The sequence below is a fragment of the Solanum lycopersicum genome, chromosome 5, assembly GCF_036512215.1.
Source record: "Solanum lycopersicum chromosome 5, SLM_r2.1".
NCBI lineage: Eukaryota > Viridiplantae > Streptophyta > Magnoliopsida > Solanales > Solanaceae > Solanum > Solanum lycopersicum.
In genome coordinates this window covers 65,477,402-65,491,191 of record NC_090804.1, presented here as the reverse complement: position 1 = coordinate 65,491,191, position 13,790 = coordinate 65,477,402, and the positions used below count along the sequence as shown (strand labels likewise).

Below are 13,790 nucleotides of genomic sequence, written 5' to 3'. Positions count from 1 at the left end.
TTTATGTCTAACTCAATTTCAAAAACATGTTCAAACCGATAAGAATTGACCATACAAGGAGACAAATAATCTCAAACCCCAAATCATGTGACTCAACAAGAGGATGAACCATTGTGGTACTATTTTCTTCTCAGCTAGCTAGGGACAGTTGAAAATTATAGCTTGATTGTCAACAAAAATAAGAATAAAAAAGTTCAATCAATAATGGTTATTAATTGAATGACCATAGGGTAAAATTATTGGTCCTTTATACATCATCTATCAGATGTCATTTCGTGGGAAAATTATTGGGACAAATACTTGTAATTAATTTATTACTACAAGGTATATATCCCAACGTTTCACTTTATTGGACTAAAAGGCACATTGTTTGTCTTCGAGAATTACCTAGATACACATTAGTTTATAATATTATGAATCTTGCTAAATTTGATAAATTCAATAAATTTAGATACATGTATCTCAGGATATATAAGATCAAAATTAGATATAAATTATTTTAGATACATTGTATCTAAGTAGATTTGTATGTATCTGCTGAAATACATAACAAATTTCGTTGGTTTTTCTCCCATCTCGCTCGCCACTCTCTAAATGATACCAGATACATGAGAATCGCAGGAGATACATCCATATACGTGTATCTGTGATTCGCATGTATATGAGATACATAATAAATCTTGATTGTCTCCCTTTCATCTCGCTCGCCTCGATTAATGTATTTGGTAGCAAAAATACATGTATCTAGATTCATCAATATGTGATAGAAAACTTTTATTTTAATAATAAGATACGCAATATTTTAAAAATATAAATAATAATAATATATATGTTCGTAAAGTATGTCTAATTATAGTTGTAGTTTCTCCTTTTCTTTATAATTCTTTTTTGTTTACTCCCTCCATTTCATTTTATGTATTAGTAAAACAAATTAAAATGAAAACAATAGTAGCATCATGGTACCATGTACCTAACCAGGGGGGAGGGGGGGGGGGAATCCAGATACATCTATACCATCCCTTACAAAATTTTGCAGTGCTCGACTACGTGCAAATTGATGCAGACATCATGTATAATTAATATTGTTTACATAATTTTATCGTGCTCGGCTGCATGCAAATGGATACAAAACTTCGATAAAGTACTAGTTATACAATGTACCCCTATATAATTTTATAGTTTGTTATTACATACAAAATGATACAAACACTATATAGTAATTAATAATACTCTGACACAATTGTGTAGTGCCTGACTCCATTCAATGTGATACAAACATTATACACTAACATGAGTACCCTAACAAAATTTTGTAGTGCATACTGACGCAAACACTATAACCTAGTACTAGTAACACTCAAACAAAATGACTCGAACATCATATACTTATAATACCCCCCCACCTCCCCCCGCGCAAAATTTTATACTGAATGCAAATTGAACATAGACATATTACTCGATTATGACTAAATACATAAGCAGATTTTTAAACGTGTTGGATTTTCTTCCTCAGATACCTTAACTATGTTATTTTTCTATTGAATCATTGAATTTCCATAATTTATGCCGTTTAAACAAACAATATTGTCTGATGTGGAACCAGATTTATGTGGGGTATTGATAGATGATACATATGTTGTTCAACAATGCATTAGTCTAATTGATAGTGAAAATGTTCGAGAATAATTGTATTTTACTTAAGTCATTTGATCACATAGAAAATAAATGAGACTAACACGGTTTGTCTTCATTCCTTCAATTAAAATTATTACAATTCGAACACAATTGAAGGCATTTACAATAGAAAAGCCGATCAAAATCAACCAACAATGTTTTAAAGGAACAAATTATGGGTGGTTCAATGATTCAATAGAAAAATGACGTAGTTGAGATACCCGGAGAAAAAACCCCAACAAGCTTAGAAATCTATTTATGTATTTGACCCTCGATTATGGTTGTTTAACTAATTACATGATAAAGCAAGCATTAGGATTGTCATCGCTAAACATTGTAACATAATCATGATCTTCAAATCTTGAAATTGTTCCTATTGTTGTCATGTTGTGATCCACCCTTCTAACATAGCCAGGAGGAGCCTTCTTGTCATAAGAAGCAACAGCATAGGGTTGAGCCACTAAATTGTAAGGCACATAAGGCCAAATCTCAGCCTTTTTCCCTGTTGATTTTGCCTTCTTTAACACTTTGTTTGCTTCCACATATCCTGTTACTGTCACCTTTTGTTGTTTCCTATTTATCTCCACTGATTTTACACCTATAATTATTTAAGCAAGTTAATTAGTTAACATTTTTATTAACATTATAAATACTGTCTCAATTTATATGATATGCTTTGCTTCAAACAGATAAAGTTAGTGAGTTGTGTGACGAGACTTTACCTTACTATTCAGGGGACATTGAATTAGAACGAGAGGTATTTTAGTTCATTAAAAAAATAACACACTTTTTTATTTTTTAATTATTTAATGACGCTAATAAGATTTTAATTTACTCGTACTGAGTCTAGCTTATTTAACAAAAAGTCTATAAAGACGGTGTACTTTCTTAAGGAATTAGTTTTAGAACATTGCAAGGTTTTCCTATATTTCTAAACTTCGTGTTTAATCAAACTATATCATACATATTAAGACAGGAGAAATTTACTCTTTTTACTTATATGACACTATATTATTCAGAGTAGGTATAAGGGTCAAGCTCTTTAATTCTAGACGTGAATACACAAAGAAATCAAATTTTGTGAAATCAAATTCGCGTATGTACCAACTATTTAAAATGTACAATAAATCACAATAACCGACAATTTAAAATATTTAAAAATTATTAAAAAATCGAATTAAAAATTTGAACTCACTTATCCTCTAAATAATAATTGTGTTGTGTCACATAAAATGCTTGTAGATCACATTTAATCACCTTATAAGTGATGATCATATTACGTATATATTTTTACACCATCATGCATATAATTTAAACTCATAATACTGTTATTTGAATGAGAGAGAAATTCAAACTCTTATATCATGCTAAAGGCATAGTAAAAGTGTGAAACTAAAAGAGGTCCAATCGAATCTCCTTCTTTAAAAAATTATATTATCGTATATTAATAAATAACTAAATAAAAACCTTAAAACCAATTAGTATATAACATATAGTGTTTAATTAATTTCTTACCACTTATTGATGACAAAGTTTTCTTGACTTTAAGCTCACAGCCATCACAATCCATTCTTATTTTGAGCTCTACTGTATGAAATTGCCTCTTCTTATTATTGGATTTATGACTAATTTTCATCATATCATAAATATACTCCAAAGTTCCTCCAAGACCCATATTTTCTTTTTTCCTACTTTAATTTGATTCCTATATGATAGTATCTTGTTTACTTCTTATATAGACATTTTTTTTTTCAAACAAGGGGTAAAAAGGAAAGCCCCCCCCCCCACCCCACCCCACCCCCAACCCAAAAAAAAGAAGAAGATATTTTTATAGCTCATGTCATTCATGCAATCAAAATATAATTAAAAGGGAAAAGGGTCTGATATACCCCTTAACTTTGTCATTTAGAGTTGATATACCCTCGTTATAAAAGTGGCTCATATATACCCCTACTTGTAAACAAATGGCTCACATATATCCTTTTCCTCTAACGGAAATGAAAAAAATAATAATTTTAATCTAAATTTTTATTATTTTTTTCTAAAAAATATGATCCCATATGAGTAAATTTAATCCTCGTCAAACATATTTTTTTTTTGACTTTTTTTTTGTTTCAATGACTAATTTATAATTATTATTTTGATAATCAAATTTATTTATGTTTCACTAATATTCTTGTAAAACTTATTGTAGATGACCAAATTTTTTCTTCGAATACGAAATTAAATTACAATAACGGAAGGGTATATGTGAGCCGTTTGTATAACGGTAAGGGCATATATGAGCCACTTTTATAACGAGGGATATATCAGCTCTAAATGACAAAGTTGAGGGGTATATCAGACCCTCTTCCCTAATTAAAAAAAGAAAACTATAATTTTTTTTTATTGAATCAAGTTCATTAAAATTTGTGTTTTTTTTACATAATATAATACTCACATTTGTTCAAGATTTGAATTAATTCTTCTCTAGATAGAATGGAACACCGTTTTGTAGAACTAGAAATTGAAATTGTAGAATTTATGTGTTTTTTTTTTTTTTGGTAGTGTTCTTTCCCTGCAATTTTTAAATAATTCCTCAAATTAATAAATTTTAACATCAAGAAAAGAAAATTAATTAGTAAAAATGAAAAATAAATGTCTGAATAATCACATCATTTATCGAAGTAAAGCAAGCTAATAACCTCTCTTTTCAATCTTTTAATAGCTAAAAAGAGTGGTTATTTAATGAAATAGAATATTTCACGTTGGTGAATGATTATAATTTTCAATTTTTTTATAAAAAAATGAATAATGTATTTATTTTAGTTATGTTTGAGGTACGAATTGAATCTAAATTTTAATTTACACAATATCAAAATCAAATTAAATATGTAAATTTATACACATTTAAATTAATTATTTACAATGTGAGTCACGATCGAGACCTAATATTTTTTTTAAAAAAAATTACAAATGTCTTGCAACAAAGAGTGGGCCTAATTCTTAAACTCTATGATTAAATAGGCAAACCACCAATTATTGAAAGAGTAGCTTCGACGTTTCGAGGTATACATTATTGAACACGTCTAAAATAATTATTTTTTTTTCGAGCGGCTAAAAATTACTTATTTAAAAAAAATATTTTTTCTTAAAAAATAGAGTATTTTTACTAAGTGTATGACAAATTTAATTTCAAAAATATTTTTAAACGTAAATTGATGCATTTTTACTAGATATTAGGATTATTTTGAATATTTATTGTGAAAGATATTTAAAAATGATTTTACTAATGGATCAAACATTTCAATTTTTCACAAATAAGAGTAGTAATAATTTTGGCCTCTCAATCATTTGGGCAAACAGGTTCTGAGAATGCTTTTTGGCATTTGCTATTATTTTACTTTATTTATTTTTAGTAAAGAACACCTTACATTATTTTTAAACTTTGAATCTTCTATTTTTAGGATATTATTACAACATTTCCTAAAATCTAATGTCATGTTTGTTGCAAAATAATACAAACAAGAATCAGCTGTCTTGCAAATATATGAATTTGCTCATATATTTCTCAAAATTTTAAATAACGCATAATTAAACTGACATTTTGTAACGACCCTCTTAGTCGTTTTAGAAATTCCAATTATTATTTTTATATTGACCTTTTTTGTAGATTTTATATTTAATTTATATGACTTATAAGAATGAGTGACATAATTTTTAGATTTAATAAAGGATTATTTTGTTGCTAAAATAATGAAAAAAAAAAAGAAAAAAAATAGAAAGAAAAAAAAAGAAAATCAAATAAATAAATAAATAATAGTAAAAAAAAGGGGGGGGGGGGCAAAGTGCCCAAATGGTGCCGCACACGATCTGTGAGAAAACAAAAAGAAGGAACGATCTGTGAGGAAAAAAAAAATACGCAGAGAAGAAAAGAAAAGAAAGGGAGAAAAGAAAAGGAAAAAGGAGGAGAAAAATTAATATTTTCATCTCAAGGCGTCATGGTAATTATTCTTATCCTTTCTATTAAATTTTTGTGTAACTAGGAATAGATTTTTAGGTTAAAACGTGTATAATTTATACTAATATGTGAACTTGTGAACTTGAGATTATAAATGTGTATAAGTATTATGGTTCAATCATTGGACAATGATTAGTCCTAATCATTGAACAATGATTACTCCAAGATTAGGATTATTAATAGTAGAACGATAAATATGAATTGGAACATTGAAAATAAGTGGTTTCAGCAGATAGTTTTGTAGTCCGCCATTGATGTGTTGGGCAGTTAGTTTCGGCTTTAATTATTTTCATTTGATTATCATATTAGGATTCAAGTTTTGATATATTGAGATATGTGTTAAATAGTGGGTGCATTATGATATATAAAAATCATTATAATTATGTTATTCAGAGAATTAAGATTTAACCATAAACTTGAAATTCAGAAAATATGAGATTTGATCAATTGGTTGGAATAAAGATTTAGAAATTTTATTATAATTTTGGATGAGTTTTGGGTCTAAGCTAGAGATATAGCAATATGAATGTTGTTAGTTTCGAAATCATATCGTGGTTATTTATTTGAATAGATTTTATTGGTTTGGAAGTCAACCAAAAGCGGAAGGCTCAAGTTTTGGAGTCATTGTTCGATAAATTGAGGCAAGTGGATTTCTAAACTCTTGTTAAGTGTATGGAATGCGTGTATTTCCTTGTGATATATGTTTGGGAGTAACGGGATTGGTGATGGATTGACTTGTCCACATTGATTAATTCTAATGATGAAATAAAAGGGATAACAAAAGGCGATGTGATTAATTATTTATGTGTGATGTGTTGAGAAAAGTTTGATGGCTTGTTGAATCATTGTTGATGTGATTTCATGTTTGTGTGGTTGTGAACTGTGCAATGTTATGAAAATGGTCATCTTCTCATTATTTGTGTGAACATGTCATTGCATTATTCTGAGGCATGTTTGTGGAAGTGTTATGTGGATTGAGAAAGAATGATAACTTAAAGAGGATGTACCATTTCGAGGGACGTATCGCGCGCCGCGATGGTTACTATATTTCGAGGGACGTATCGCGCGCCGCGATGGATACTATATTTCGAGGGACGTATCGCGCGCCGCGATGGTTACTATTATCGAGGATCGTGTCGTGCGCCGCGACAGATGCATGGACAGATATGTTCCCCATGGGTCCCGGACTGAGAGACAGCGGGTGTGTATCACTAGGTCAGACATGCATCATTATACTTGACATTGCATTCCATTACATTGCACATACTTATCATTAGTGAACTTGATATTGTGTTTTGTTGATCTAGTGATTGCCTTTTTGCGGAACTTGTGATTGTTGAATACTGAGCTTGTTATTGAGGATATATAATTTGTTGAAGTGTTGTTGTTGAGGATATGTAATTTGTTAAAGTGTGTTATTGAGGATATGTAAATTTGTGAAAGTGTTGCTATTGAGGATATCTAATTTGTTTAAGTGTTGATGTTGAGGATATATAATTTGTTAAAGTGTTGTTGTGGAGGATATGTAATTTGTTAAAGTGTTGTTGTGGAGGATATGTAATTTGTCTAAATGTTTTTGTTGAGTTATGTTCTATGTAAACTGTGAGTTGTTAGGTTGGGCTGATGTTTATGCAGGTTGTAGTTGCGGAGGTTCGGTTGGGGGTGGTAGGAGTATCCGTATTTCATCCCCTTAGCTTGTGTTTAGAGGTTTACTTGCTGAGTACCGTGTGGTTTGGTACTCACCCCTTGCTTCTACAAATTTTTGTAGGTTACTAGCCCGGACTTTTATGATATATTCTCTTCTTTTCCGAGGCTTCCTGGAGATTTTGTGAGGTAGTTGTTGGTCATCTCAGCATCCCTCCTTACTCTTGTTTATGATTTGGTTCTACTTTAGAAACAATATCATATGAGACTTATATTTTCTTTTGATCCGATTGTAATACTTTAGAGGCTTGTACACGTGACAACCAGGTTTTGGGGTATAATGTAAGTTGATAGTAAATTTTTCGCATTTTTATTGTAATAGTTGAGTTTTAGGCTTACTTGTCTTGGTGGGAAAAGACGAGTGCCATCACGTCCATTTTTGGGTCGTGACACATTTAATATTACTATCACTATAAGAAAAACTTTCAGCGACATTAAATATTGATATTGATAAAGATTACTAAAGTCTTTACTGACATTAGTTAAGTGTCATTAGAATCAATGTCACTAAAAGCTTTAGGATCATATACAAAAAAAATGTTAATTACCGCTAAAAATACATATTTAACAAAAGTTAATTAATAATTAATAGTCGCTAATGATATTTTTTTATGTAGTGTATAATTTATAAAGTTTTGTATCATGGTGTGATATTTTCTTATAAAATTATTTATTTTCTAAAATCCTTTTAAGTGTGGTTAAAAACCTCCAACTTTATAGAAATAAATCATTTTGCAATATATCTATCTTGAAAACAAATACAATGAAAAATTTCATCATTTTAAAATAACCATGCCTAAATATTTATAGCATAAACTGATCACATGGAGATGCCTCCTAGTTGGGCCTATAGATTAATAAATAGTTTTTGTTTTTTGTACTTATATTGAAAATAAAATAGTCAATATTATAGAGTTTCAGTGACTACAATATTAAGTTGTATAACCATAATTTCTATATTAACATAACTTTTTTTTTTTGAAAAAATATATTAATGTTTTGATAAATTTTAAAAAATATAAAATAGATAGTAATTTATATTTTCAATATATATATGAATACACATTACATCAATATAAATAAAAAATATTAAAACAAATTAAAATTAGAAATTAAATTAAACTCAATCAAAAAATTCTTTTAAAATGAATTAAGGTTTTTATAAGCTATGTAATGATTATATTATTCCGGAGTAAATGTTCACAAGCTTCTATATTTTAAATATTTTTTTATCTCTTATGTCATCTTCCTAAAATATATAAATTAATTTAAAACTTACCAAGATCCATTACCATAAATATATTTAGATAATATTTGTCTAGGTCATCTTCACTCTTATAGGTCGAGTTTTAGTGGAGAAGCTAAATTTTTTATTAACGAGTTCAAAATATAAAAAGATAGATATACAGAGAATTAGGGGTGGAGCCACCTTTTTTTGACAAAAAAATTATATTATTTATATATAGTTGAAATAATTTTGTATGTATATATTAGATGCCGAATCTTTGTCGACTACTTCATATATCTATTTTTATGCCGAACCTTCGTCAACTATTTCATGTATTTATTTCTTCATGTTTTGAACACCTTGTTGAAAATTTTAACTCCGCCACTATAAAAAGGTAAAAAATATCCTACATCCATATAAGCATAACAAAATAATTTAATTATAAGTAAATTATATAATTTTTTGTCGAATAAAGTTTGAATAAACTCCATCACCTCTTCCTAGCTCAAAAGTTTTGAAGTTCATCGGAAAAATCAAAATACTTTGTTAAATATTGTTACAATAGACGATAACTAAACTTTGATATGATTTTTTGTACCCCCTAAGCTAAAACAAATCTTATTTTAATTATTATCTATTTTATTACTATGTTTTTACAGGTAGAAATAATACACGTTATTTATCATTATTCTGTTAAAGTTTAGACAAGGTTGGTAGCTAAGTCATTTATTGTCCAACTTACTATATGGATTATTCATTCCCTTAATTATTATCATAATCCCTGTGGCATAATCTTTTGCTAATTATAATGGTTAAGACGGCTAGATAGCTAATCATAGGATAAGTTTAATTAATTATCCATTAATGTTAGTGTAACCTCCACTTAATAGTTAATATAATGGATTAAGTCATGTAAAGAATTAATTTTTACCCTTATCAATGACATTTTAATCCATGAAAATAAGTTACTATACAATTTTTTAAAATCTAATTACTTGTTATAACATATTCATAACCTATCTTATTCTCAAAATTCAAATTTCAGGTACGAAGTCGTCTTTATTTTATGGGGAGCGCTTTACCTCTAATGTAATACTTTTCAGCGTGAATTTATATTTAATTGGACACCAAAATGAATATCGAACACGAGCCGAAAACTAAAAAAATAAATTCATATTTCATATTTCTAAGTGCTAATTATTTATTTCTACTTTTAGGGAAAGCTAATAATGTTGACATTATTTACCCTAAAATTATATTATAATTATAGTCAAAGGGCTACCATCCACCAAAACAAAATCAAAAAATAGGAATTTCCTCTATAAATTCCCTCTTTCGTTTATCGTTTTCTCAAACCATCAAAAAATTAAGCAAACACATATTTCAAATACTTAGCAATATTTCAAATTATGGCATCCATCTTCACGTACAACAAAAATGTCTTAAAGAGAAGTCAAAAAGAAGGGACGAAGAAAATGATCGAAGTAGTAAAAATAAAGTTGATGTGATAAAAAAATTAATCGTGGATGGTAAAAATAGTAAGGGTAAGAAAATTTATCCCGAAATATAGCAAGGTGACATGTAAATAAATAAATAAATAAATAAATATATATATATATATATATATATATATATATATATATTCCTTCTATTTCTCTATTTTTGTTTAATTTTTTTACTAAATTATTGTATGTTTATGTAAAGTATCATTAAATTATAATAAAAATAACACTACACACACATTTAAGATGTTAAATATCAAGTTATAAACAAACTTTTTAATAATAAACTATTTATAACATATTATTATCAAGTTATAGCATATCAAGAAATAATATATTATTCTCATTAATTTTTAAAAATAATAATTAACTTATTTAAATAATTCAATTACCATATTTAAACCAATGTAGTTAATTACACTTATTATTTTAAGTTACCTTTTTTAAACAAAACTCTTAATTAAAGTAATTTAAATTAAATATTATTTAGTTACCTTTTTTAAGATAACTACAAAATTATAGGGATTTTATCAAAATCTAAAACAATTACAGTTTTATGTTTAAAAAACTGTAAAACGTTATCTTAAAAAAAAATTATATTCCCCAAATTTTTGTTCTTCCCCGTCACTTTTCAAAATCATTACATCTGCACACCTATCAAAACTTTTCACCATTTTCGCACGCCTAAACTTTTCTCCATTTTCGCACGACTAACTTTTCACCATTTTCATCTCTCTTAACAGTCTTCTTCAAGATTTCTCAAATAGTTGCATTCAAATTTTCATTTTTAGCACTCAAATCTTGCAATAAACAAACCGCACAATGTCTAAAAGAGGCAACGAAACCCCGAGAAAAAGTAGAAGATTGAATGAAGAAGCAAGTTCAAACGATTTCCATGCTCCATCTTTCAAAATTTTATCACAAACACAATCTCAACCTTCATCTGTTAAAGTTAAATCTAGATCAGTGAAATCAACAACAGGAAAAAAAACAAACAAACATCCAAAGGAAAATGAGAAGAAGAGAAAAGGGAAAGAAAAGAAAAAAGAAGATGAATCTGAGAAAACAACGAAAGAAAGAGGAATGAAAAGGAAAGGAAAAGAAATCGAGGAATCATCAGAGTCTGAATCTGATTTTGTGGAAGAATTGATAAAATCAAAATCCAAAAAACCAAGAGCATTTGGAATCGATACTTCACATTTACAAGAAGAAGAAGAAACAGTTAAACCCAAAAAAAGTTCAAAGGTTAGTAAAAGTTAATTTTTTAATTTTTTTTATGTTCTGTTATTTTTATTTTCTGTTATTTGGGTATAAAATAGTTAAAATACAATTTTTGTGTAAAATAAATAAATGTATGAATTGTGTATGATTCCATGTATGAAATTTCTGTTTATAAATAATGTATTTTTTATATATGATTCACTGTATGAATTGTGTATGATAACTGTATGAATTGTGTATGATTCACTGTATGAATTTTGTATGACTCACTGTATGATTCACTGTATATATAAAATGTGTATGAATTTTTTTTATCAAGTTTTTGGGTACTGTTTACTAGTAATATCCATAATTAGTTATACTTTATATTTTGACTTGTATTTTTTGGTGTTCAATATATTGTGTATGAAAGAATGTTGTAAGTTTGTTTGAAATGTGTATGATTATATTGTATTATGTTTTGTATACTATGTATATGAATTATGTATTATGTTTTGTATACTATGTGTATGAATATGTGTATGATTAATGTATTTAATTTTTACAATTTTTTTAGGAGAAGAAGACACAAACATATCTGTCTTCATGTATTAACATGAATGTGTTTGCGGATTTGTTGACATTTTTAGGTCAAGATAAGTTTCAACAATTCCTAGATGAAACACCTTTTGAATTTTTTTATAATTTGCATCACATTAAAATCCAATGTCAATTGTTGAGACACTTATTTATGATGGGAGGATCTGTTCATTCAAGAAAAGTCAAAGAAGCCGTTGATAAGCTTGCAACCATGATTCCTTTATTTCTGACGAGCACAGGGTTTTATGGCAAAAGGCTTGATTTGTATGCGAATAATCTCCCTGATTATCAACAGAAGTCTCACTCTGAACCTCTAAGCATCAAGAATGTTACACATGTTCCTCAACAAGAAGAAAGTTCAAAGTATGTATATTTCTTACATTATTTTTTATTCATTTTAAATTGAAATTGCTATATATTCATTATTAATTTTTTTTTCAATTTGATTACAGTGATTGTGGTTTATACACATCTCTATTTGCCGAATACATGAGCAATGGTGTTTTTGATATGTCACATATTGATATTGATTCAACATATTATCGTCAAAGATATGCGACATTACTTTGGCATTATGGAAAATCAAAGAATGATGAAGGTGCAATCAGTGAAAGTGAAGTTACAGGAACAGTTGCTAGTAATAAGGGTGGACCTCGAACTCATAAAGAACAAGTTATGGACACCCACCAATTATCCTACTCCAAAATTTCGTATCAGGAAGTAGAAATCTTCATGGCACATAGTACTTTTTTTTTAACTTATGAACAATTTATGTATTTTCCCAGTTTTTTTATTATGAATACTCTGATGGTTTTATATAAATTATTACAGATTATTACTAAATGTGTCTCAATTTAACATATATGAATATGAAAATCATATAAATTATGAATGTCATATGAAAATTTGATATATAGTACATAGTAATGTTGAAATTTGTTTTGCTTGAATACTATACACTTTCAAAATACAAACAGAAACATATATTAATTATATTACTGGTATGAATACTGTATGAAAAATGTATGAATTATATCATACAATTATACATTAATAAATGTGTATCACCATCTTGCATACATCATTCATACCAGTATATACATACAATTTGTTTCTGTTTGTATTTTTATTATGACTACTGATGGTTTTATATAAATTATTACTGATTATTACTAAATGTGTATCAATTTAACATATATGAAACTGTATGAATCATGTATGAAAATCATATGAATTATGAATGTCATATTAAAATTTGATATATAGTACATAGTAATGTTAAATTATTCCATAAATTTGTTTTGCATGAATACTATATACTTTCAAATACAAACAGAAACAGATATTAATTATATTACAGGTATGAATACTGTATGAAAAAATATATGAATTATGACAAATTATAAAATATATTTTTCAAAATATAAACAGAAACAAATTTATGTATATTACTGGTATGAATAATGTATGAAAACTGTATGAATACTGTATGACATTTGTATGAATAGTAATATTATTCAATAAAAAACATTTTATAACAATGTAATGCCTCAAAAACACAGATTTAACATTACGACATCATTGTTTTTGTACAGGATAATTTGAACAAGTCTTCCTATTGTGTCCAATCTGATGGCATCTACTGCATGTGCTTTTTGTCTTCCTATTGTGTCCAACCTGATGGCATCACATCGACGTATTTCCCTGTTTCACAACATTAAAATTACATTCAGTGCATCCCATAATAAAATTAAAAATATATTCGTACATAATTAACACACATTTCATACACAATTTATATACAAGTCACTATTTACCACCCAATTCATACACTTCTCACAAAAATAATACACACTTCATACAAAATTAATACACAAATCAT

The 13,790-nt window shown here is 27.7% G+C and overlaps 2 protein-coding genes across 2 annotated transcripts; one reads left to right on the top strand and one right to left on the bottom strand.

The window, feature by feature from the left end:
- Positions 1 to 1,697: 1,697 nt before the first annotated feature.
- On the bottom strand, positions 1,698 to 3,393 carry LOC101249365 (heavy metal-associated isoprenylated plant protein 23-like). The gene is made up of 2 exons (XM_004239949.5): positions 3,190 to 3,393; positions 1,698 to 2,272 (listed from the first exon to the last, which is right to left on the bottom strand). Exons 1-2 carry the CDS (start codon positions 3,347 to 3,349, stop codon positions 1,968 to 1,970), a joined length of 465 nt encoding a protein of 154 aa, XP_004239997.1. The 5' UTR covers positions 3,350 to 3,393; the 3' UTR covers positions 1,698 to 1,967.
- A 7,537-nt stretch (positions 3,394 to 10,930) lies between these two features.
- On the top strand, positions 10,931 to 11,368 carry LOC138348983 (uncharacterized). The gene has a single exon (XM_069298609.1). The coding sequence runs from the start codon at positions 10,931 to 10,933 to the stop codon at positions 11,366 to 11,368; it is 438 nt and encodes a 145-aa protein (XP_069154710.1).
- Positions 11,369 to 13,790: the final 2,422 nt, after the last annotated feature.